Source organism: Cyrtonyx montezumae, unplaced genomic scaffold, assembly GCF_038088225.1.
Source record: "Cyrtonyx montezumae isolate F1298 unplaced genomic scaffold, pur_monq_1.0 scaffold_3, whole genome shotgun sequence".
Classification (NCBI taxonomy): Eukaryota; Metazoa; Chordata; class Aves; order Galliformes; family Odontophoridae; genus Cyrtonyx; species Cyrtonyx montezumae.
The window spans coordinates 13,869,860-13,897,002 of NW_027072034.1; the positions used below are offsets into that span (position 1 = coordinate 13,869,860).

A 27,143-nucleotide genomic window follows, 5' to 3' on the forward strand; every position below is an offset into this window, starting at 1 on the left:
CATCAGATATGTGACACATTTTTAACATTAAAATGAAGGAAAATACATTAGCAATGCAAAGTAGCATTAAAGGAACACTCCTGGAAATACAAGCCTAAAAATGTCAATATCATCTATCAGCTTTGTGAAGAACTAAATCAAAACCTTTACTAAATCCAATTTAAGGTATGCAGATATTCATTTCATTCTACACCTGAGAATGTTTACATCATAACGCTGTAATCTAGTTTATGTTGAGCACTGTATCTCCACTCAGTCACTTCAAGGAGACTGCGTCAAAGAGAATGAGTTTCCCATACGGTCTCCTTGCTGCCTAGGGAAACAATCTATGTCTATTCAATACATTTGGTCAGTGACAATGACAGGATTCCTGCATTTTCAATCACTCTCGGACTAGAAAGGCTTCAAAGAGAGGTAAGCCAGCCCTCTCTCTAGTCACAACCAAATGTGACAGCCTCTCTCTAGTCACATTCTCTCCTTCAGCTTGGAAATAAGTTCCAGCCTGAAAAGCTACTTGGCATGGAAACATGAGGTAGCTCATGGCAGGATGCCATCTTCTAGCAGCGACATCTGCTTCCTCTGAGGAAAAACTGCTAAGGCAAACCAGGAGGCATGACATACTGCCAACTGGTCCATGTTAAGCTTTTTTTGAACTCTGAAACAGACTGCTCAAGTGTTTCTGGATAAGCTAAAATTTCCTCTGGCATGCTGCTCCTTTTCAGTCGTTCTGCATGATGATGAAGGAAAGCACTGACCTGCCTTCTGTACTTCTGCCTAAGCATTGGATGCCTCTTATGTTATCTTGAAAGATGCCAAATGCTGTACTGACAGTTGGACATGGATTCCTTTTCTTCATAAGTACAAGGATACACAGAAGTCAACAAACATTTGAATACTACATATTAAAAAGGCAGAGAACTATTAGATAAATTAAGTAGGGAAATTAAAGAGTTATCAGAAGCAATTACTAAAATGTAGTATCATTATAAAAATATTACTGCTCAGTACAAACAAAAATGTTTATTGCCCAAAGACAGGGTTTCAAGAACAAACACTCGAGCTGATAAAATATTTAACTGATAGAAGCCTTCTTCTGCTAGAGGAATATAAAATTAATCCAAAAGTTTATAGTAACAAATCTTTAATTTCCTGTTTTTTGAAGACAGTGAGTCAAATCTATTTCTAAAATAAACCTTGACACAATTTATACACGTCCTCCAAACTACCTTAACAGTCCCCTGGGGATGGTTTTGGATTTAAATTGCTCAGCACACACAAAAAATAAGTGTGTTTCGTATCTATCTTACCATACTGAATCTTTAAAGCCGAAGGTATGAAACAATATAACTTCATTCAGGAATAATACCTTGGCAATAAGAAGCATAAGAAAAAAGCCAGTACTCTCAGTCTGCTTTTCATGACATTTCAGTATGACATAAAAGAGATCAGAGTGATTGGTTAAGACTACTCTCTCCCTTCACTGTACTGAAATGGTACTAAAAAGAGTTGCACACTTTGTACATGCACTAATCTTTTGTGTAGCTTCCACTGTTTATAAGATGCTGACAGAAGCACTACATGCAAAGCCACTGGTCCCAAATGCTCTGTAATAAGCACCTAATAAGGAAAGAAATAAAACCACGAAGAAAATGCTAATACAGTACTGAAGGAATATACCCAGAAATTCCTGACACGAAAGGTAGGGGCTGATCATATAGCTCTGCAGCATGTATTAAATAGGCAATGAGGCAGTCTAACACCATGAATGTGCCAAACAGCAGCTCAGCACTGCAGCTGCTGCCCGGACTGAGATGAGTCAGGAAACAACAGCTGTGCTGAGCAAACTACTCAAGACAAGTAGCCAGGGCTATGTGGGGGAAGAGTTAGAACTGCGACAGATGAATCGAACAAAAGGGTTTAACATACCTCCAGTCTACAAATCTGTTCCTCATTTAAAACAGCAACTCAGATGTGAAGAAAATAGCAGAAACTATAACTTCTGTGACTTCAAACTTCCTTCCCAGGTTCACAGTTCAACAGCCAGATCTTGAATTTTACTAACTGGTGTTAAATGGCGCAATAAGATTCTGTTCATTTCCATGTCTTGATGTGTATAAGGGTTTTTATGACCTAGCACTGCTTAAGGTTGAGAAATAAGACCTTGCTTGATCCTCCAGGATTTAAATACTCAGAAACCAAGCAGAAACTGGGCAAAATTGACAAAATGCAAAGACAAATCAATCAAGTAATGAGTAATAAATCTTGCAGCTGTTGGAAGCTGTGGTCCTAAGAAAATCTGTCATTGATGATCTTACAGTCTTCTTAGGAGCAAGCACATTAAAGCATGAGTAAATCAGATTGTTGTGTTGAAATAATCAAGGAATAATAATGTTCTTTCTGTTAAAAAAATCCTTGTTAATATTCCGAGTGAACACAGTAGTTCCCAAACTCCACGTAGGTTAGTGTCATCTCCTCTAGTGTTTTTGGACTTAGCTGCATAAAAGGACTGATAAGGAATGAAAATACATGATAAAAACTTTCTGGCTTTATTCCTCTTGTACAATCATGTGACAATTAGCAGAGGAATTGAACAGCACAGTAACAGAAAACTGAGTAGGACAATCCCTCCTTTTTTTCTATACTGTCCCTTCCATAGTAAGTTCCAATGTTTCCTTGAAAAGACACAAAGGACTTCAGTTAGTTTACTTGTTTATGATTTAAGAGGAACAACAAAGGCATTTATTTTCTTTTCAAGCATGATATCTGAGGAAGGGGTTGTCTAAAAGCACTACAGTTATTTCTGCAAAAAATAACCAGATGTAGTATCAGAAGAAAAAAAGTTGTGAGACTCATTCCCTCTTTCTCAAATCAACTTGGAAAACAAAACAAAAATAAATCCCAAGAACAGAAAACATTCCTCAGAAAGAATAGCTAACTATTTTTCTGAAAATAATAATAATAAAAAAAATAAATAAAAACCTACCTGGTAGAGTACACACCATAATCAAAGTTTTCCTCCATACTTTAAAACATTAATTAAGGAAATAAATTTATGGGATCTTTAACACAATCTTAATTCTCCTCAAAATCATGCTTTGAAATAAAACCTCCTCAAGTAGACAGGTAACAGAAAATGTGTCAGCCTAAGCTACTTACTCAGATTGTTAAATCAGAAAATGTGTTTCTGTGTTGCCATGTCTGTAGCTGTGGGAATCTATGCTGGAGGACAACCACTTTCCACTGTTAAACTATCACTTGTTCTTTTAATCATTTGAAACTATTACTGCATACGACTACAGCAGAAATCAATTGACATGACATGGAGCCCTGGGAAACGCCCTTTAACTTTAACTATTTGGCACTGAAGAGGGACTGGAAGCAATAGGATAGGGATTTAACTTCTAATTACTTGTTTAGAAACAGGAAGCTATAAAGTGCTTTGGAAATAATGAAAGTGTTAAAAGGGATTCTCAATTATAGCTGCAGAGTTGAATGCACTGAACACATTAATAAGTACAGCAAAATCCGTACTTTCCTGTTGAAATATTTTCATTGCATATATGCCTTGATAGTCTAATAGATGCATACTGTTAATTCATTACTTTCTAATATGTATGGTTTCTAGAAATAGTCTTAATTAAGTCTCAAATATCCCTGATAATTTCCTTAACTATTAAATGATCATGAACATAGTCCTATAGCCTTTGCACACAATATTTTATTTTTATTTCAAGTGGTAAAATGATTAGGAGATTTTCAGAAGAGTAGGGAAGTTCTAACTCAAAACTGCTTTCCCCTCCTATTCTAGATTTTTAACACAGGAAACAAAAACGTAAATATTTCTCTCCTTTGTGAATAGTTTAAATTATTTGCATGTAATTGTAAAGTAAATGAGGAATTGTTAGGAAGAAGCTCTTTTTATCATATCTCAGTTACAGCAACATACACTAGTTCTGTTTGATTTCTAGCTCAATTTACACTGCTGGAAGGGCAAATAACCTAACTGGTTGAAATACTGCACTAAACTGAGATACCAAATCAGACATAAACTTAAGGTCATTTTATTTGTGGCACGCAGGCACTTGTTTATCACTGGCAGAAACACAAAGCTAATGCTGTGACTATGTTGAAAAAGAGTGACCTTCACAGTGCAGTGATGGAGCAGTGGCACAGCTGCACAGAGAGGTGGTGGAGTCTCCTTCTCTGGAGATGTTCAAGACCCACCTGGATGCCTACCTGTGCAACCTGGGCTAGGGAGCTGCTTTGGCAGGGGGGTTGGACTCGATGATCTCTACGGTCCCCTCCAAACCCCTACAATTCTGTGATTCAGTGATTTTTGCATTTTTCTTTTATTTATTAGACCGGTACTCCCCTTAGAAGAAAAATGTCCTAATTCCAAATCATGGATCCTTATCAAAACAAAACATGGATTGTAACTTACTGAAAAAAACCTTACTGAGCAATGTTAAAAAAAATATAGCTTTTCTTTTCATACAAGTCTGAATACTAAATGACAAAAGTTTGAAATTAATTTGTCTATATAGAGGTGAACCAGATATTTAATTCTCACCTGCAGCGCTCCATGAAACCCTTACCCTTACTTGCATAAGCTGAGCTGGAGCAATTTAGGGCTGCCTGAGACAGGCTGAACTGACTGACACATCCCACGGGAAAGAATTGTGGCACTTCTAACATATACTTCTATGGGTAAGAAGAGACTAGCATGCTAGACTTTTCCTGTGCACAAGCAAGAATTTACTGCTATGTCTGCTACTCACAGTGAATACTAAAGCTTTTATTTCTCACTGAACAAAAACTAAACCACCTCGTATTCTCCTGCTAGTAAATCAGGTCAACTGCCATTCACCTCTAGATGCAAACTTGGATGTTCCTACCAATCTTGTAATCACTCGACACAAGACTGCCAAATCCTTATGAGTTAGTGCCAAGGTGTTACAACTTTCCAGATACATCCGAAAACTTGCGATGACAAAATAAGAAATTTAAGAAGAAAATCAAGTAACTATGAATTCAATTTTTTATGTTAAGAGTTATCAGCATTTTGTACCATAAAAGATATTTACCTTCATTACAAAGCCAGGGTTTCATACAATATTGGAAATGCACTTTCATGAATGTTATCTATGCTGTAGGACACATACAAAACCAAAGTACTGTCAGTATCAAAATTAAAGTGGATCAGGTATACTCTTCTGGGAGCATTACCTCACTTGTGTCTGAATCATGAGAAACTAACTCAACAAAATAAAAGTGGAAAGGCGCATTGAGGGATGATGAGAAGCTAGCAAGCAACTGAGGACAGCAATGTAAAAGCTGCAGAAATGGACTGATGAGGCAGGTAAGGCTGACAAACTTACTCTGAAGCTGTGGCTGAGGCTGCTGGAAGGAAAGGGGCTGTCCGAACACAAATGGACTGTGGACTAGGGAAGAGGGAGGTTTTGCAGCTTGATCAAAGATGGAAGGAGCTGGGAGATTTGGCCGTGACTGAATGGAATTCAGTATGGCACTCAGTTGGTCACCTGTAGTGGGTAAAACAGTCAAAACTACAACCTGTTACTTGTCATTCTCTGGAACAGCGGAGTAAAATGGTGCTCAATTAAAGTTTAAATGGTGATAATAGAGAAAGCTCTTATTTAGCCACACACACCTCTGGTTGTGGCTAAATACAAAAACCTCATCCCATGCATGGTAATAAAATTACTTAAAATTACAAGCAGGGTTTTTAAAAAATCATGGACACTTTACTACAGTTACTTAAAACATTTCAAAATAGAAATTAATATTCACTTTGCAAAAAAAGAAAAGAAAAACAAACCAAAAACTGAACAGCAGCCAAGAGAAAAACAGCATCCGTAGCATTTACAGTCATACACACATGCAACAGAACATGCAGATAAAGATTAGAAAAACTGATGAGAAGGGAAGGATAACAAGTGATTAGACTTTGGTTAAGTGTATTTCTGTGCCTAGGTTTTGCTAAATATTTGCTCGTTTTTGCAAGTATCTTCAAAAGTATTCTGTCACGTCGTTTTTCAAGATAAGATTAAAAGTCATTTTTAAAAAATAAATAGAATTTAGGAACTGACAGTGGTTTTCTGAAGATCTACAGATATTCACTGTGGGGCAAATGAAGGCCTTCAAAGAGCTAGCATATTCAAAGCATAAATTCACTTTTTAAGTGTCGATTTTCAGAAAAGCCACATATAAGCATTAGAAATAAATGAAGCCTACAATAAGAAGGCAGTTTATCACACCATGTTGTAACTTGAGGTAAACTTAGTCATATCAGCTCAGAAACACCACGAGTTTGAAAACATCTCAGATTTTAATCACCACCAACCAAATCCTAACAGCGTCACTTCATTCTGCAAATTCAGATCATTTTAAAAACATTCTAGAAGATCGAATAGAGAAACCAATACTAAATTACCAAATGGTTTTAGGTGATAATCAATTGCTTATAGGTATATGGAAACATATATTACCCTAAGAACTCCAATAATAAACACTGAAATTATTTTCTTGAACTTTTGGTTTCAAAAAGGAAAGAACAGAAATACCAGAAAACAACTGGAACTCCACTTAAATAATCACCTATTGACATCAATTTTATTGCACTATTTCGGAAGTAGCATAACGAAAAATCACTAGAATCTGTACTTGGGCAGCAAACATTCCTACCGTAACAACCCAGAAGGGAGTGACACATTTGGCAAAGCACTGTTATTCTAAATATATATATAAATAAATATAAAAAACTTAAGAAAAAATAACAATTCCAGGTTAAAAGCTGCACAGTATTTTTTTTCTTTTGGATGTAACTTATGTTAATTATCAGAGAAAGAACCAACACTAGAATACAGGTCCCAGCTGGACGTCGCAACTGTATGTGGGCAGTTTATTCTCCCTGCCACACAGGTATAAAACTTCTTGTGCTGGTTTTGTTCAGAGTATGCCTTGTGCATCTTCAGTTGAAGGTATGAACAGTATTTCTAGACTTTTTTTAGCAGTTCACATAAATTCTGCTGACTTAGTGCCTTAGCGTAAAGGCAGCCCAAGTAGCAGGACACTGCATTCCACATTAACAGCTGTGAATCCAAAGCACAAATGACAGTGTAGAGGCAGTTAATCAAGTTAACTGCCAAAATCAGAAGAACTAAATTTGTGTTGTCTGCTATCCCCAGTGCATCACTGAGGCTTATTATCTAACAGTCATACTACAAAGTGAGTAAGCCAGAGTTGATCCAGTCTCAGCACCAAAAAGAAGCCCTTTCAGAACGCAAAGCAGTGTAGATGATCCCAGACAGATACACAGACACTGTCTCTAAAGAAGTCAAGCTGAATGAGGGAGAACAGATCCTGGTCTAAAGCTAAGAATTTCAATGAGGTCATGCTCAGTATACCTACATTGCATTGCTGAGAACAACCCAACCTATGACATCTATTTTCATCTACTATGTGTTTATCTATCAGGTTGTTTATCCCAATCGTCCAATTACACCATGTACCTTGCACTGCATTTCAAACAGTGATAAAACTCCTCTGTCATTATCTGTTATTAAAACCATCAATTCTGCTAACTCATTAAATCTTCAAATTCTGAAGAATTCTAATGATAAGATCAATCAATTTTGTTTGACACACATTTGTTTCAATAGATGATTGTCACCTGGGTATTGACAGTATGGAGAAATAGTTTTCCTGAGATATGATAGCTTATCTCCAAACAGTACATAAAGCAGAATCACATAAGTGAATGTCTTATCCTTTGACATTTTCATATGAAATTCTCAGGCCAGTTATGGAATTTAACATTTATGTAAGTAAAATAGAACTTGATTCTGAGGTCCAAAAAGGGTATAAAAAATTTTGCATATCATTAACTACTAAATATGTATATTTATTTCTCTCTCTCTCTATATAAATTGGTTAATTTTTTGTCCTTGAGTACCAAATGTACACTATACAGAAGTAAAAATTGTCCAGGGAGCACATTCCAGACTTAGGAAATTATTCCTTTTAGTCTTTCTTTCCTAATATTTTCTTAGCATTGGTGTAGAGGGGATATTTGAAGAGTAACCAGTTTAACAGTCTATTATGATAATCAGTTTTGCCACTGGTATTTTTTTTTTTCTATTTGGCAGAAGAGGACTGGGAAATGATTTTTAAAGAAGTATGCAAAGCCCAGTAGCCAGTAGTAGTAGTTCTCTTCTAGAATCATTGAAGTATCTGAGCTCAGGCATTACTTCCATTGCCCTGTACCTACTAATGCTGTTGCAAAACTATCAAGTCATTTTCAGCAATTTTAAAGTCTAGATGATGCCAAATACATTTTAAACATAAGCAAGGAAGATGTTTCCTTCTAAGTCTTACTGATTCAGAACAGGATTCCTGTTATCCACTTATTTTTAGAAATTAATAAAATTGTATTTTAGTTAATATACATCACTGAACAAAGAATGGCAATTGCTAAAGTGTCTATTAAGCCATGGAATATCTGAAATATAAGAGTGATAAAATGCTCCAAAATGTGGCATTATATGAAAAGGTAAAGAACTTGTTTGTTATAACTGTTCCAGTTTGTATAGAAGAACTCTAAACGAACAGGCCATAAACAAGTGATTATTTTAAAGAGAAGAAACCCCTAAGAAAAGCTTGAAAGTCACCTGCTCAAAATAATCATCTGTTTAAATTAAATGTGGAGATGGATGAGGTAATTAGTGAAGAATATTAAAGACTTGACTGTAATGTAGGAGGCTCAAACATAGAACAGAATATTTGTAGGAGTTTGTCTTCTGTATCACAGGCAAGATGGTAAACACAGACCTAATACCAACTATCTTTACATTTAACCAAGGTATGTGACTAAATTTGTATTTAAACTAGTGCATCCCTATAGAAAGTTCTTTTGACAAACAAGCATCTCCACTGCTTCACTTGAATTTTTTTCCTAATAGATAGAACTGAGGATACAAGCACTTTCTCAAAGATCTTAGATCTGAGAATGCTAGCTGGCAGCATATAATATGATACATTAATTCTATTCTTTCTGGGGGAGGAAGAAAATAGCATTTCTCTGTCATATACAGTTGCCAACAACTTCTGCTCTTTTTTTTCCCCCAAGATTTCACAAGCAGTTACAATACGTGGAATTAATATAAGTCATCTAGCTGACCATTACAAAGCTGCCAAACAACACTGTTATGTGATTGCTGCACATGTTTATGTGTACTGATGATTTTGCCCTGTGACTGAGTATGAGGCAATTGCAAAAAACAGTGGAGGAAACACTAATTCATTACTTTACAATGTCTAGATGTGAATACTCACATTTCACTGCCACTGAATAAACTGTGTCAGTAGATTTACAGCTTAGCTTTTCAGGGAACTCGATGCTATGATGAAACACCCTGATATAAGATGGCAACTAAATGACTGTTGGAGCTACAGCGATAAATAGCATAGCTTGCAGCTTACTTGGCAGTTTCAGGTCTTGTTAATCAGGTAATAGAAAAATAGAGTTCAAATTAATGTTTGTGGTTCCTACAGGAAATTACTCATAAGCTCCTTAATCTTACTTTTCCTGAATATACTTGACCATATTTTAACCTTTCTATCTGAGTATTAAAAGCTACCGATAGAATGATATGTAATGATAGAACTGTGGCTATCACATAAACACATCTATGTCCTACTTTATAACAAGTCTCAAGATTTATTTTATTTTAAATTTCAGACACTAATAATGTGTGTTGGTATTAAAAACAGAGTGCATACCTAAGGCCTATGTTCTCACTGACTTTGACAGAGGACAGAGATGTCAGAGTATAATGACAGAGCTCTGTGCTTCAGCAGTATCTGTCAAGAATATCAGCCTCAGCAAAAGTGTCTTCCATATTAAATATTCTTGATTTAATTAAGGAATGAACAGAAGGCAAACTGAATTTACTGTGATGGCTTATGCATTTTTACATCTCATCAGTGAAATAAATCACGCTTAAGAGAAACTACAGTGTTTTGAGTGAGAAGTTATTCACTTCCCAGTATTTGTAACTGATATCTGGCCGAAAGGTAAATTCAGTTTTACAATATAAACCTCAAACAGTAGTCTGTCATCCAGTCAAAACCACTTAACATTTCAAGACAGGATAAAAGTGTTTATGAATGTTTCCGATCTTTTCAAAACTTGTTTTTTTCTAAATACAATAGCTCTCATATCTTGTTTTCAAAATGTTTGTTTTCTACATTACAGCATTGTGCCCAGCATTACAGAAAGCCTCAGCTGTCTGCAACATTCAAGCATTTGATTATGCTTTTTACACACAGTACTTTGACTGAAACTGGAGAAAAAACACCTTCCAATTCATTGTGCTACTGATTTCATCTTCTGGAGAACACCTGATATTGACTAAAGAAGTACAAAGTGAGTGACAAAAACTTAAGCAAAATTAAGATAATTGTTATTTTAAAAAACGTGAGTGGAAAAACATACCTTTGTTATTTCCAAGGCCATAATCAAAGCCTTGTCCGTTACTACAGCTTGTCCCCTTACTGAAAGCTTGTATTGAAAATGGACTTGGGGGAGGAGTCTGAACATTTTGGTCTAGAAGAACTTGCTCTGCAAAAAAAATCATACCACTTTAGAATTAGTTCTCATATTTCACACTGGATAGATAAGTCACAAAGGAGATTTTTTTTTCTTTTTTTTTTTTTTTCTCCAGAGAGCTCTCTTTCACTCTACTCAATTCTCTTCAAAAAGAAAAGGACTTCTTTCTTCCCTAGAGCTCATGCTCTAAAAGTAAAAAGATTGAGGAGTTAATATCACGCAGACAGGTTTTACATTTGACTGAGTTGCTGCAAATTTTGCTGTCAATGTGCCACTTAGGAATAGGCTTGACAACTTATTTTCCAGTAATATCATACCATTTGATTGATTATTTATTCTTTGGACAACAATTGTTAAATTCATTTAATAGATATTTAATAGATGGCTTGAAGAAACTTAACTGTTACAGTGAGTTGAAACAAACCAGCCTCATAGTAGGGAATTATACCAAACTTTTATAATTTGTGGAAGAACAAGTACTGTCAGAGATAAATGTTTAATTAAATCATGGTAACGAAGATTCACATTAATTTTTACTAGAAATTTGAAAGGTTAAGAGCACTAGGTATGAGTACCCAACTTCAGGCTCCCTATTCAAGTTCAGACTAAAATGAATTCAGCAGAAGCCACCAAGATGGTCTGGGCACTACAGAGTACACAGCTATGTAGAGGTTGAGAGATCTGGGTGCACTCAGCCTTGAAAAGCGAAAGCTAAGGAGAAATATTACTGCTCCCTTCCATTATATAACTGGAAGGTTCAGAGAAGATGAAGCCAAACTGTTCTGGAAGGTTTACAGTAACAGGACAAGGGACAACAAATGCTGCAGCATGTAATATGACTTTTTTTCCCTATGAAGGTGAGCAAATACTGAAACCAATTATGCAGAGTGGTTGGAAGTACTTTAAGTATTTCAGCTTTTATGGAACAAGGGTCTGAGCAGACACTTGATCTAGCTGATTCTGCACTGTGAGTGAGGTTGGACTTGATGATCTTCTCCAGAAATCCAAATAATGTCAGATCACACCTGCTTCATCTGTTGAGGGAACAACTGGTAGGCCATGATCTTGTACCTGAGAACTCAGTCAGATGGGTTGGACTATCTATTATGGAATTAATAATTTCAGCATCAAAGTGCTCACATGAAGCACATCAGGTAAAAGGAACATATTTTAGATCGCTAATAATGATCAGTAATGTTTGGAGGATGAGCAGTAAGAAGCATGATCAAAACAAAATTACAAATATGCACTAGCAAACTTTTTGTACTAACATTTTGTATGTTTCCTTTCATTAATTCTAGTTCTTACCCAGTCTGAACTTGAATTTATCAGGATATAAATTCTGCATTTTGAGAAAACGTAATCTTTCATTGATAACTAGAATAATTAGAAATGTGAAGTTATTTAAAATTTCGTGTTTTAAAATATATATGTAATTTTTTTTAATGAGATACAGTATAGCAGAAGTAACAAAATGAAAAGGGACAAATATTTCTTTCTGCTCCTCTTTTCATATAGACACAACAAAGATGAAAGAAGTAATCTCCTGAAAGAAGTACACAAATACTTATATAAAAATCATCCCTATGGCTGAAAGGAAGGATAGAATTATGAGCCATAACTGGTACAGAAGAAAACACAGGGAAATACTTTACATGTTCTTAAAAAAAAACCACAAAAAAAACCACGAAAAGAATGCTTGTAAACAACTTGGAAATTCAACAACAAAGTAATTCAAATGAAAAAATATTAATTAATATTACACCCTTTTAAAACTCAAGTTCTTCCTTATTTGTCCTATTCGAATTTCTTGTAATTTTTTTCTAAGTTAATCAGAAACAGAACAAAACAACTTGCCATCTTCATGTCGGAGGTACTGGTTTCCACCTCTGTCTCTAGCTAACGACCACGCCTCGCCTTCGTCACTTTCACAGAACTCTACCATGCTGTTCTTATCCATTTGTACCCAAGTACCTTCTGAATTAGTCACCTGTCGTACACATAAAAAAGCACAACATACTGACTTTACACGTTATTCAGTAGCGCAATTCAGCAACTTCAGAATCTGAAAAGTACGAGCATTCCAATCTTTATATTACAATAAAAGTTTAAAATGTTTCTTAAATTAAGGCCACAGGCTGAGGCAGATTGAAGGACCATGGCACGTTTTCAGCTAGGAATATTTCCAAAAGTATTAAACTTCATTATGTTTGGAAAAAGCAACACCAACACCACAACTTTAGAACATTCAAACAAGCCAAAGTATAAACTTGAAGGATGTATTCAAAGTACAGTTTTTTTATGAGTGGCTGCAACAACAGAATTGTAATAGAGAGTCATATATGAAATGTTTGCATAAGTACTAATTTTTGTTCCTGATGTATTTAGGAAATAGCATGACACACTTCATCCTTAAGCCCTTCTTAATCATAACACATCACAACTGGAAAACCACAAACAGTAACAATAGTTCAGAAACTGAACAAATGAGTCAAAACAGAGTAATTTGTTAATTGGTTAGGTCCTAGAAAAAAGTTTTTTTTTTTTGTTTTTCAATGAAACAGAATTCTTTCAAAGCATATAACAAAAACATAAAACAGAAACATCATTTTGTAAGGAATAGCGTAACAAATATGTAAGAAAGCATATGTTACCCTGTACAACTTTAGCATTATTTCAATGAACATATATAAAAGACAAAAACCAGAATTACATTAGTAATTAAAATATAAACCAAGTTCAAAAGGTAGAATTTATCATAAAGATTGGAAAAGCAAACCTGTACAGGAGCAGATTCTTTTGTTGAGTTTACTAGTTATATATTGGTATCAATGAAGACATGAACTGAAGCTACAAGGATCCATACCTCGCCCACTGCTTTGACTTTGTTTCCCAGAACTAACATTCCAATTGGGATACCTCTAAGGTTAGGGCAGCTTCTGATGTTATGACCTGATGGGCCAGTCTTCACTACCTTGTACACTCCAGGACCACCTCGAAGTAATGAAATATCTTGCTCTTGAATCACTGCTTCCTGTGGGCAGTGTGAATTTAGGTCTTTGAAGAAGTCACCAGTACTAGACCTAGATTCCTGAGAAAGAAAGAAAAAGAAAAAAAAACAGAATAAAATCCATCACTAATACTTGTCAACTCTTCACATAACAAATACTTATTTCAAGAATGAAAAAACTAAATTCCAAAGTGATAAGAGGTACTAGTTACATTTCTAATTTTAGCATGCAATAATAAACTACCTCAATCGCCAATTGAAAAGTCACCCTGTTATTCCTGAAACAGAAGTGGTTTAAATGCAGAGAAATTATTTAAAAGGGAATTAGACACTATAAATATTTACCCTACCACTTCCACTAAAACTTGCTTCATAGTGATATTTACTAGGATATATGTTCATTCAGCTGTATTTGTGAAATAATTTTGCAAAAAACCTGGAGCTATATAAAAGAAATTTAAATACAGTCTCTTCCCAAATGACAAGCTTCTTTTTTATTTTATTTTTACAACTCATTGCTATTTTAGATTGAAGGTAAAATCATGACAAAGAATAACAGAAACATCATAGATTCTTATAAAAAGTAGTGCATATTTATTGTATTCAGACAATAAAAAAGGCCTGCAATTTATTTCACCCAGTTTCAATTGCAGATTAAAAATACGCTGAAATTTGAAATGAGAAAATACTCTGTGCTTCCTATTTAGAAAAACTGATAGTTACTAAACATAGGAGAAATACAGATTGTCAGTCAGTCATAGATTAATTAAATGTCTAAGTGGTTTATTATAGTATTATACTGGAAAACATGAAGAATGAAGGTAACATCAGAAGAAACCAAGTAAGAAGCAGGAACACGCTCTATTAAGCTTAAAATATGTCATATGTACTTTTAAAAGAAGATCTGAAAGTTATGAACCTAAGTAATGCCCTAACTGGAGGAAGCCAATGGTTCACTTCATCCATATGTCTTCAGTCATGGCAACAAAAAATGCTAATCAAAAATAGCATGCAAGCCATTATAAGCGAGCCATCCCTTATATACCACCATTTATGAGGGCTGCTCTAAAAGTAATGCCTTCTATTTTATTATGTTGACCCATAATTCAGAAGCGGATTATCTGTGGCATGGCAGTAGAAACTGAACCTTCCTGCCAACTCATTCACTGATGCTTTGCTGAATGTTTATGGAGACCAAATAGTGGATGTGACCACAGTAAGGCCCTGGGTGGTGCATTTCAGCATTGGCAACAGTGACATGAAAGACAAGCCACGTTCCAGATGGACAAGTACTGCTGTCTCATCATGAAATGAAGAGTGCCTCCATCAGCTTATCCACATAAATCAGCTAATGGGGGTATTTCATAGCTGAGAATTGGCTCTATCAAGTAATGTTATTGTCCTTTTTGTATCCGTTATAGTTTCCATGGAAATAAACAGGAGGCATTACTTTGAGAGCAACATATGTAAAATCTTTTAAATATGGATGTTAGAGGGCATACTCTTATTTTCTTTCCTGTCTGATTATGAATCTGATTCCTATAGATTTAATATCTTCTGAATGTGCTAATATTTTTTGCCTCCAGCATCTCCTGTAACACTTCCTGCTGTGTAGAAGAATACTTTTTAAAATTAGTTTTACACTGAAATACTAGTTGTGTTATTTCTTTTTATTTATTTATTATACATGTTTTCCTGCAACCCCTAATTAACACATTTTCAGATTTTTGGTATGGAAGTCTGTGCATTATGTCCAGAGTTATACAACAGCCTTTTCAAGAAACCTTTATGGAATATTAAAACTCTCAAAGCTTTAAAGCTGCAGTAGGTTGGTAATAAGAAAAAAAAATGCATGCTGTAAATATAGTTTTAACATTTTCTAGATATTGATGTAACAGTGAAAAAAACCTCTGCTATTTCGAGGAAGAAAATCTGGTGAAAAACACATTTTTATATCTGTAAACCAGCAAGGACGTTGAGCATCATTTTCTTTACAAAGTTCACCTGAAAGTTTAACATGAAAACAACACTGATCTCAAAATCACTACAAGGATGTAAAGAGATTTAGACAGGCACATAAGTAGTTAATTTAAATTGCTTAACTGCATGTAATATAACACATTCCTGCAACTCCATAACTGTAAGATTAAAAATGTTTTTTTTATTAAATTTCTGCAATCCTATTCATGTGAATGTCAACTGATTTGATACTGCAACTTAAAGTGCACCTTTTAATAATATTCTGCATCAAAATAAGAATAAAAACCTTTATTATGTTCCTAGGCAATCTCTCTGAATTTCTAGATTTGTTTGTTAATAAAAGAGAGTGCACTTATAAATCAAAGACAACTCAACTATATGCTCCAGTATTTTTATTTTAATATCATAAAGGAAGAGATATAGACACAGCATTCCATTTAAACCTTTCATTTCCTTTAAAAATAACTGACGGTAAAATAGACTTGAAGGAATATGTAAAGTTGATTTATGAGGTACATTCTGAAAAAAAAAAGATTCAACGTGACTGTTCCTGTCACTTAACTCACCTTAGGAGGTAAAGCTTTGGAAGTCCATGAAAAAAAGTCCAAATCCCTTACTCCTTGGCTAGCATTAAAGACATTCTGAGCAACAAAGTTTAAGAAAAAAAAAAGAGATATATCAAGAAGGAAATGGGAACAAAGAAACATCGGAGGAAGAAGTTAGAAGTACTGCAATGTAAACTTTCTCCACAAGAAACTTTACTGGTAGAATATTTTTAAAAGGGGAAAGCTTTGTTTTTCTGATCAAGTCATCTGAATCCATTGCCCCTTGGCAAATTATCTATCGAACAAAACCCATTTGGTATGTCAGAAAGCTCTAAATGGATGGAGTGTGTCATGCCATTTACTGGAACTAAGAGCCAGACATTTTCTTACAAAGCTTGAGACTGTGCACAGACAAATCCCACATTTCTGTTACAATGAAACAGTAGTTTGTTCCATCATAAACCAGTTTTATAGCAAGACAGCCTGCTGTTCTGAAAGAATTTCCTTTATATCAGGACTACTGCACATGGACATTTGTCACCAGTTCAGAACTGAAAAGATGCAGAAGAGCTAAGATCACTCATTTGGAAAGAAACTTAACTCACTCATACAAAAGATTTTGTGAGTGTGCACATAAAAACTGCACTGTACTGAAAGCAAAAATTTCAGGGTGTTGTGAGGAGAACAATCACTAACATCCCACTTGCTTCATAGGATATACATCACATTTACTAGATTATTATGGAAAATCATCAAATGGAGATACCAGAGAGAGTTCCCTAAGTTTAGAAGCACTGGCCCATATTACAGAAACATGCACTGTTGTATTGTGTATTTTCTGTCTGCTAGGACAAAACTGCTAGGACAGCATTTATTAGCCATCAGAAAACAGTAAAAGCAGGCATCTTCATAAAGTAATCTCTCTCCATAAACTTCTTTCTACTCATTTCAAAGAAATTGACAATGCTTCTATGGAACGAAAGAATTAACAGTACATAAGCAGTAGTAGCAATAATCAATATGGTAGAAACCATTAACAAAACCACCCTTTAATCTGTATGAACAGATTTATCAAAATCTTATTTCCTTACTCCACCTACCGAGGGGAACCAACTAAAATCCCTGGACAGCATTCCTATTAAAATTTAATAGTAATTAAAGAAAAGGAAATTATTCACTGTAAGCAGAAATTAGCAAGTACAAAATACATTTTGCATGCTTTATCCGTATCCCTTAAAAAAAAACAAAACATCAACTTGTTAAAAATAAGTAAATTTACTTCTATCTTGAGATGGATTATCTAGCTACATGCTGTTTGAAAAACTACTGCTTACATCATTTTTTAATAAAGACAACAATTTAAAACTTTGACAAAAATGGAGAAATGATCGAACACTATCATTTCATTAGAACACAGTAACTCCTCCTGAAGTTGGAAGTGGTACCAATACTCAAGTAAATAGTCATGTAATAGATGCTTTGGGAAATCAGGGAAGACAGGGAAGATCACACAGTAGAAGCTTATTAATTAGACACAAATCTATGACAATTATAGAAAGGCTACATTTGCCTAATGACAATTTGCTTCATAGGCAACCAATGATGCTTAACAGACTTTACTTTGCTGCATAACTTTTTTTTTTCTGATGGACTTCTACTGTTCAGATGAACATGGATAATCCATACCCAAAACAATGAAGTATAATTTCTTTTTACATGCTATGAAACTTTACATGAAAAACACACAGAGGAAACCAACAGCAGTGAAGCAGAACTGCTGGTTCATCAACACAGAGAAGATCAAGTCAGATCCTTTCCTCTGCTCTTGAAACTTTAGACGTTAAAACATTAAAAATCTCAGTATTATTTTTCAAAGTTATCTTAAATAATTAGCTCATCACTTTACTTAACATACCATCACTCTCCAATTGCTTCCCATCACGCCTAAAATGAAGGTAGTAATCTGTTGTGAATGCCCTGCAATATTTTCATAGAATATTCTGAGATTCTGCAATCAAATAAAACCTACATACTAATTTTGGTTCCCTCTTCCACTGCAACAATCACTGGAAAAATACAGTTTCTCAGTTCAGTTTGTCTGTGGCAGTTGCAGAATGTAACAGTAAAACCGAGCAGCAGAGTACAGAATTCCCTATAATTATATATTTGACATATAAAATGAAGTAATAAAAATATTCAGAATACAATACATATTTTTTTCAAAGTTCCATAGTTTAACCAAAATATTACATCCTCTGACTTCCCATAAAACAAAACTATTTTTCACTAGTTTGTACTGTTTTATGCTGCATCTTCTTGAATGCAGCAAGAACAGTTAACTGACAAAAGAGAAGAAAAAGTAACTACCAGGACATTAAACTAATCCAAAGTCACAGGATATTAAGATGGCTTAGATGTGCAATTTTAGATCAGTGCCCATTTAGTTGTTCCTCATGAAAGAAGAGATATAGTAAGAGATCAGACAATCAAAATTTTCTTAAGAAGGTAAATGACCAAAACTAAGATAGAATCTCTAGGTTCCCATGATTATTTATCTTTAAATATAATACCTTTGATCACAATATACAGAGAAGAACTAAGATACTACTTGTTTTATCTTAAAATAAACAGCTAATGTCTACAAAAAAAGTAAATAAAATAAATATGCAAAGAAGAGGAAATAAACACTGCAGAAAAAAAAAATTTCCTTTGTTCACTGTTGAATTAATACAGTGACGAAAGGGAGGAATTTCAGCTTTCTTTAAAAGAAATCTTAAAATATATTTTACAAGATGCTCTGAGATATTTTATACACCTAACTTAGTATTACAAAAAAACTTTATGTTTAAATTAACACAGTACCACAATCAAGAGATGCAGGCTTTACACATGAGTTGAATAAAAATTAAGTTTAGTAAAAATAATGTGGGATTAATTTGAACTGGGAATGTCATGTCTCATTCAGCCACTTGATTCTCCATATGTTCTTTTAGGCACATATAAGACTTCAAGTGTTTTCCTCTTCTAGAGACAATACTCCTAGACTTGCTGCAGATTCTAGAAATCATATATATTACTTATTTTTATTTTTTTTTACTACATCCCACTCATTATGCCATTCAGATACTCAATTAAATGGAAAATGCTGAGTAGACAGAAATTATTTCACAATTTCATAACCTCTAACATTTCTTAATTCAACTTTTGACACATGGGTCATTCACCTCTCAAAGACTCCATTTTAGATTTGACAATTGAGAAATACAGACGGATGTAGAGGAAAAAAACAACATAATTCCCACCTCACTGATCACCTCAAGAGAATTTATTTTAAAGCTCTTTAATGAGAAATCTGTACTGTTTTACTTGATCAAGATTTGGCTGGAAAGAGTTTAAAACTGACTCAAAAAAAATCAGGAGCTTCAAAAAGTTTACAAAATTTGTAATGGTGTGCTACCTAACAGTATACTAGCATGCAGTACGAAGTCTAAGATATTTAAAAGCCATGGAACCTTGATGTTTGTTTTGTGATTGTTAAGAAAAAAAGAAAAAAAATACAGATTTCTTTTCTTTCTATAATTTTGAAATAAATACACAAGTTTGAATGCTTAAATATGGTGATAATAAAAGAAAATCACCTCAAGACATGCTTTGTCCTTAATAAATAAATAAATAGATAGATAAGCAAGACAGATGCAAATAAACCTATTCCCAAGTAGCTCAAAACATTTGTTAATATAAAAATATCTCAAAGTCGTAGTTTCTTCTGTAAAATTTTTGCTGTGTTCACCACTGGCTGCTTACTGATCAGAAGCTAAGAAATCCTTTTGCAAATGAGGATATACAAAACTGGTCAGTTGAAAGAAAATTAGTAATATCTATCAGATCTTAAGAGCTCAAACGATATTGAAACTATTTCACAGAACTCTTTAATAAGAAAACTACTGCATAAAAAGCACTATCGTCTGACAAAGATATACTAGAGAAATAGAAAATTAAGTTCAAAATTCAAGGAAGATTTTAACCAAAGCTTAGTTTTCCCATGTTTCTCTATATTTTATAACAAGTTAAATAAATTAGTGTTGTCACTTGTTCAAGCGACTGATGGCTGAGTACAGAAATAATCTGCTTCCCAAACATGGTATTAAAGTAGTTCCCAAAATAAACATTTAATTGAATACACTCTCCAAATAAAGAGATATCAAGAAATAAATTCTAGACATGGAGATGAGCAGGAAGATCTAGTCACATCATCTAACACTTTCAGAACATGGGCTGTAGTCATTGGGGATTTATGAACTGCCAGATTTGGCTACTTGCAAGCAGTCACTGGAACTGAAGATACCTCAGATCCTATATGACAGAAAACCTTCAGCTGCAAACAGCAGCTCAGTCACATAAGGGGACAAATTGAATCCAAACAGCTGCATTAGAAACTAGATCTAGTTCTCACATCTCTGAAGAAATCAAGTTACTGCTTCCTTTGAAGAATGCACAATCAAAGGTGATTCAGAAGACCTGTACTGTCGTCAATTCTAATGAGAAACATTGGTTTTGCTTACATATGTGTTTTTTAAAAACTTTATCTTGCCCCCAGAAAAGATGTAACCACCTTTGAACTGTAGTAATATTAAGGTTATCCAAATAAATTATGATTTGCTTGCTTTTATTATAAATTCTATTTTTTTTAGTGAGCCTCGGTGCTCTGATTCTTTGATTAGCTAATAATTTATAACTCAAGGACTAAAACAAAATTTACGAAAAATATCAATGAAAATATTTAAAGATGAAAGAATGTTTCAATTTTATAAAAAAAATGTCACAACAGCATTAACTGCAGGCTGGATGCCTCTTCAGAAAACATGACAAAAGTGAGCCACTTTACAGACAGTAAACAACAGTGCATAACCTAACCATTACAGATTTTAAGATTATTGTTGTCTTTCCACTTTTGCATCTCCTTTAGGATAAGAGTTCAACATAAAAAGCCTTGCACACTTCTACACTCCACCCTCATTACACAGCAGCCCTCAAAAATGGAAACACATGTAAGACGGTCTTTAGTAATTAAAATATTCTTTTACCTCAGGACTCATTTGCAGCCTTAATTAAAGAAAGTCTTGTAATGAGGATAGAGTGTACTTTGGATATTTTTCAAAGGCACCTTTTACTTACGTCAACAGGTACCAGAAGGCTCTTGCCAAGATGCTGGTTAAAAGAGAGACACCAGGCTTCAGTGTAACCATTCATGTTAGGAACATACTTCTTTATTGTCTCATCATTCAGCCTCAGCCAAACACCATCATCATTGTGGATCTATGGGAAACAAGCAACAAAAACGAGCCACGCCCTCCTGTAACTATTCTGTGGCTAGTAAGGATTAACAGATATTAGACAAACAGCAGTAGCAAGGAAGCAATGATCTTCACTATACTAACAGAATATAAGAAGTAAGTAGGAATACCGAACAAATCAGGATTTCAAAGCAATGAGAGTCACGTATATTTAAGGGGCAAGGTGCAAAGATTAAATTTAATTGGATAATGCAACAAAAAGATTTGCTTTGAGAGAAAAGAGCAAAGAAAGCCAAGCCTTTATGAGCTTATGGTTCTCCACTTTCCCCTTTTTTTTTTTTACTGCTGAATTAACTTAGTAAATTGCAAAAATATTCCTTGAATATGAAGTTAAACAGGAAGTTATACATGCATAGTAGACTGATACACTAGTGATCATGTGAATGTAGAAATGAAAGATGTCATGAAAATTATACCTACATCTTTGAATTTTTATGTAGAGTTGAAACAGTAGGTAATGAACAACTAAAGATTTAGGTATCAATGTAAGAACTTCAGGAATTTTGTTTCCTGATATCACAATGACTGTTTAAACAGATTTTCAAGTAACTAAATAAAAAGGAAATCGGTAAATATTTAGATTTTTGAAATTTATAATCTCATGTTCTTAAGTTGTACCTGTCAACATCTAAACATGGAAAACAACAACATTATTTGCATGGATTAACTTTACATCTCAGCCCAATTTTCAAGAGAAATTTCTTATTAATTACCTCGTCAATGAAAGTGATGGATCCATTGACTTTCACTATGCCTATTTGCTCACTCTGAAGGGAAGGGTGGCTACGGATACGAAGCCCTGCACTGTCCTTGGCCACAAATTTGCGAACCTAAGAGAAGCAAAGGAAAGAAGTAAGGAAGAAAAAATTGGAACAGAGCTCAAAGAGTAAAAAGAAATAGGTTTAACAGATTCTGAAATGCTAGCGACAAGACGGCTGTCAGAGTTACAGTTTGTTGCTAGTTTCCCATGGTTGCTGTGCACAATTTCACTTTTTTTTTCTTTTCAAACTATAATAACAACAAAAAAACATACTCTTTGAAAAAAGCCAACAAATATACTGACTGAATCATTGAGAGATCTGTTACATCAGACAATGGCAAGTACAAGCTTCTGATTCCTTTTACTGCTCACCTACAATTTATCCATTCACATAAGTTTCCAAGGTCAGGGTTTTGTCTTAACAAATACAGTGTTTCCAGCGACTGACCAACCTAAGATCACCAACTCTTATTTGTCACTACCATAATACTGCATAGTTGATATTTGCCTTAGTAAACAGCTTAAAAAGTCTTTTAGAAACAGTAGAAGAGCAGACTGTTCTACTTATTTTTGAAACCAAAAAGATGGCTTAAGAAATGCGTTATGTGTCTGTGTTATACAGTATATTTCTTTGTTATTTTCAAACTCAACATTATAGAACAGAAATGTATTAACCGAAGTAGAAACACAATCTTTACATTAATATAAAGCACACAGAATCAACCCAGACAAAAAGGTAAAGAACAAAATAAATAAATAAAATTAAATAACAGCTAAGTACATTAATTGCTTTTTTTTGCTCTAAATAATTTATGAAACTGTATGTATCGTAAGATTTATTATTATTATTTTTAACAAAAATAATGTAAATGTTTTTGTGTAGTTTGGAGAAAAAGGACGATGAGAGGTCACCTAACAGCTCTTTACAACTTCCTGAGGAGGGAGAAGCCCAGAACAGTTGTAGGGCTCATCTCACTTGTGATGACAGGACACGAGTGAACAGCAGAGGGCTGTGCCGAGGGAAGTATCATTAGGGAAAAAGTTCTTACTGTGAGGACAGTCAAACTCTGGAACAGGCTTCCTGAAGAGGTGGTTATTTCCTCACACCTGTCAGTGTTGGAGTGGCATTTGTACAATGCCCTCAGTAATATGCTTTAACTTCTGGTTAGTCCTGAAGGAGTCAGGCATTAGATTTTATGATCTCTGCAGGTTACTTCCAATTATAGATTATACTGTTCTATTCCTTGTAAAAATAGAACACTGCTTATAGCATTCTCAACATAAAGAAGAATATAAACAAACCCTTGCAAATTACATTATTACTCCTAAATGTCACATCAGAAAATCATGTGATGGGATAGCAAGAGGTTTGAGTAAAAATTTGTATTAAGGGAAGGAAAACTCAAACATAGGATTTAGATACAAACAGAAAGAACATTTTTCCCTTTGAAGTAGCTACTACTTAATAGAAAACTTCAAACCATAACTGCCAGCATAGGAATCGCATCTGTGGACAACACCACAAAAACAGATGAAAAGTTCTTTTACACTTATTTCATGCAAGACCAACAAAATGAACTGTATGAGTCTTGTTTCTCATATATCATCTCTACACTTGGAATATTTCTCCATAGCATAACAGCTCAGGAACTCATTAGTGCAACACTGCCCAAGATGCTTCTTCCACAGAGCATGCACTAACTGGACTCTGACCAAAGGTGATTAATGTAGAAAGGCACAGTATATATATACATCTCCTACAGTGCACAGCACTTTGTTACTTTGACTTCTTATTTGGTGAATCTGAAAAGAAGTACACCTTGCAGCAAAGGAACATATGTTGTACAGAATTAACAACCTTTATAAGCGCTAAGAACACTCCTGCTCAAAGTTTGTCTTTTTTTTTTCTCCCTCTGCATGATTCTACTTTCTTGTTCAGTAATGTGGGGACAGCAATCAAAACACACCATAATCTAATCATGCTGTTAATGGTCTTGCCCCTTCCAATTCAAGTAAACAAGGACTACTGTGAATTACACTACAGTGTTTCAAGTAGGACGTAGAATGGGATTTTCTACAAATCAATTAATCTAAATTTCACAGCCTATGAGGAGACAGCAGTTCTTAATGTTCATACACTCCAGATTGAACACAGATCACTATGACAACCTCCTTTACTAGTTTTGATGGACAGGAAAGTCAGATTCTAATCTGACTTCAATTAACAAAGAAAGAAGAAATCAATACAAACTCATATCACACATTTTCCAATTAGGTATGATTTCAAAACTAGAATGCTCCATTATTTCAGTGAAGATACTTTGCTGTTTCTGAGAACAGATTACTACTGAGAATAAACTTACGCCATTATCTGATTACAACTATGTGAAATCTAGATCAGGGTAAAAAAAAAAAAAGAAGTTTCTTGGGTCTAAGTAACCCATCTGTCTCAGTGAAATGGAATTCAGTATATCGTACCATTTCTGGTATACATGTCTGATCTGCATTCTTGTGCTCAGAAGCATGGAGCACAGCACCACAATTATCTTTCTGAATTATTTGTAATACTACTGTTCAAAAACAGAGAGCTATTCTACCCTGGTTTGCTTCACAATTATGACACAGAAGAAAAAGACCTAAAATTTAAAGACTGAAAAAACAAACATACTTCTGCAAAACCAATGAATCTTAAGTGTGGATAGAGGCTGAACAGACATTATTTGCAGGGCAGAATGACAGCTCCTCTTTCAAAGAGGCTATAATTTGGTATAAGAAGAAAGAGCAGCAATGTAGAGAGATAATTAAACGTGGCCTTTGAACATCAGTGGCTTAACATTTTGTTTGATAGTTTTTAAGTGTCATGGCTACTCTTACTTGATGAAATGTAGCTGTTATATATGAACCAGTCACCTCAATTGCCACTGTAACAATGGAAAAAAAAAAAAGAGGACTGTAAACAGTATATAGCTTGGGTGGAAACCCCATTACATTCTGTGAAATGAATCTCACCCAATAAGAAGTTTCAATTAAGGTAATGAACAAATAAGATAACAAATAAAATAACAAAATTTCCAGAAAATTATTAGGATCTATTCCTAAGGATGCAAAGGGAAACAGCCTAAAAGTATCATTTGAAAAAAAGCAATAAGGAATAAAACATTTAGTGGAAACTAAAGCTAAATTTAAATAATTTAAAATTATTATTACTTATTTTATTTATTTAACTTTTATTATTGAGGTGGCAGTGTAGGAAAAAGAATCTCTTTAGTGGACAAAGCAGACACTGCATGATGCATTTACAGACTCTAGAGTTGTTTGACAAAAGGTACTGCCATTAAAATATGCAGAAAGATGGAAAAAATCAAGATGTGCTGGAGATCAATGAAGAGCCCTTTTTATAACTAAATATTTCTTGGCAGAGAAGAACCCATTTTTTTTCTTCTAGTATGACAAGGCAAGATAACTTTGTGTTATTTCAGCATTTCGTATCTTTCAACACAAGTTTACTCAATGAAAGTAAGATGCAGCTTTGCTTAATATCTCTTTCTGAGCACTGAAGAGGAAGTGGAGCATATTTCCCTTATCTGGCATTTTCCCAGCAGCGCAACACCATCTTTAAACTTTTCTCTGTTACTTATGTCTACTTTAGTCCTTTGGGTTGTAAGAATCAGGTGAAATGGAAAGTCAAATGTTACAGAAAGGATAAGTTTTTTTTAAAGACGACATTCTGATAAAGGAAGACTGGAACTTCATAGGTTCATAAGGTTGGAAAGGACCTACAAGATCATCTAGTCCAACCATCCTCCTATCACCATCCCTACCCAACTACTAAATCAAATCCCTTAAGCACCTCATCTGATATCACCAAAGAAACTAATTTACAACTAATGTTGACTAATGAAAGAACCACATCTGAAAAACAACCTTTTTAAAACCTTTTTCACATTCCGTATCTTAGCAGAACATTAAATAAAAAAGAAGTAATATTAGTCTAAAATGCTGTCTGCAGTTTTCATAATGGTTGTACACTATTTGTTTGACAGCCAAGAAACAGACACTCTCTATACAATTTGTAACAGTTTTACTAATGGATCTACAGAAAGAAAATGGAAAGAGCACCTTTCATTTATTTTCAGTATATTTTCATTTCATTCCTTTCAGCACATTAAGGTGATTTTAAATAGCCTTTTGTCCCGCACCACTATATGTATTAAACAACAATAAAATGCCACCCAAATACAACTATCTGTTGGGGTTTTTATTTAGTTCTGCAAACCTTGTTTGGCTGTGGCTCTGCCTTTGGTTTAATAAGTTGGGTTCCAGGTGGTATCATTCCCTTTGGAGGATCTTTTACTTTCACTTCTAGCCCAGCATCTACAAACAAACAAAGACTAAGTTTAAAGAAAAAACAGGGGAATTATCAGTCAAATAGTAACTGAAGTTTATAAGTGCTATAACTCAAGAGCGTGCAAAAAAAATGCTCAACTGTTTCACAAACAGCACTAACAGTCTCTTCAAGGACCAATGAAGATAAGAGTTAACTGAGGGGTGCCAAGTAAAAGCTCCTGGAGAAGCAGTGCTTATGCATGCGGTATTGCTCAGATGATAACTGTAAAATTAGAGAAGCAGACAGCACTTAGAAATCAAGTTACACAATAAGAAACGGCCTACATATATACTTATATATAAAAATAAATCAGCATCTTTAGTTACCAACGCTTAGAAAAACCACAAGGTGCTGGAAAATATCTCAAGAGTAAAATTCTCAGATCACAAAGAAAAGTTCACACATGTAAAGAAACAGTATGAACTTACTAATAAATGGATATAAACTTGAGAAATAATCTTAAAATAAATATTTTATAAT

The 27,143-nt window shown here is 34.3% G+C and overlaps 1 protein-coding gene across 1 annotated transcript in view; it reads right to left on the reverse strand.

Annotated features, from left to right (window-relative positions):
- MYCBP2 (MYC binding protein 2) overlaps positions 1 to 27,143 on the reverse strand; it is a 169,279-nt gene that overhangs the window by 35,029 nt on the left and 107,107 nt on the right. The window contains exons 50-55 of the mRNA XM_065744087.1: positions 26,553 to 26,650; positions 22,230 to 22,346; positions 21,338 to 21,478; positions 13,494 to 13,718; positions 12,485 to 12,617; positions 10,514 to 10,639 (exon numbers count right to left, since the gene is read on the reverse strand). Of these exons, the coding sequence (XP_065600159.1) occupies positions 10,514 to 10,639; positions 12,485 to 12,617; positions 13,494 to 13,718; positions 21,338 to 21,478; positions 22,230 to 22,346; positions 26,553 to 26,650 (840 nt within the window). The remainder of the gene's footprint in view (positions 1 to 10,513; positions 10,640 to 12,484; positions 12,618 to 13,493; positions 13,719 to 21,337; positions 21,479 to 22,229; positions 22,347 to 26,552; positions 26,651 to 27,143) is intronic.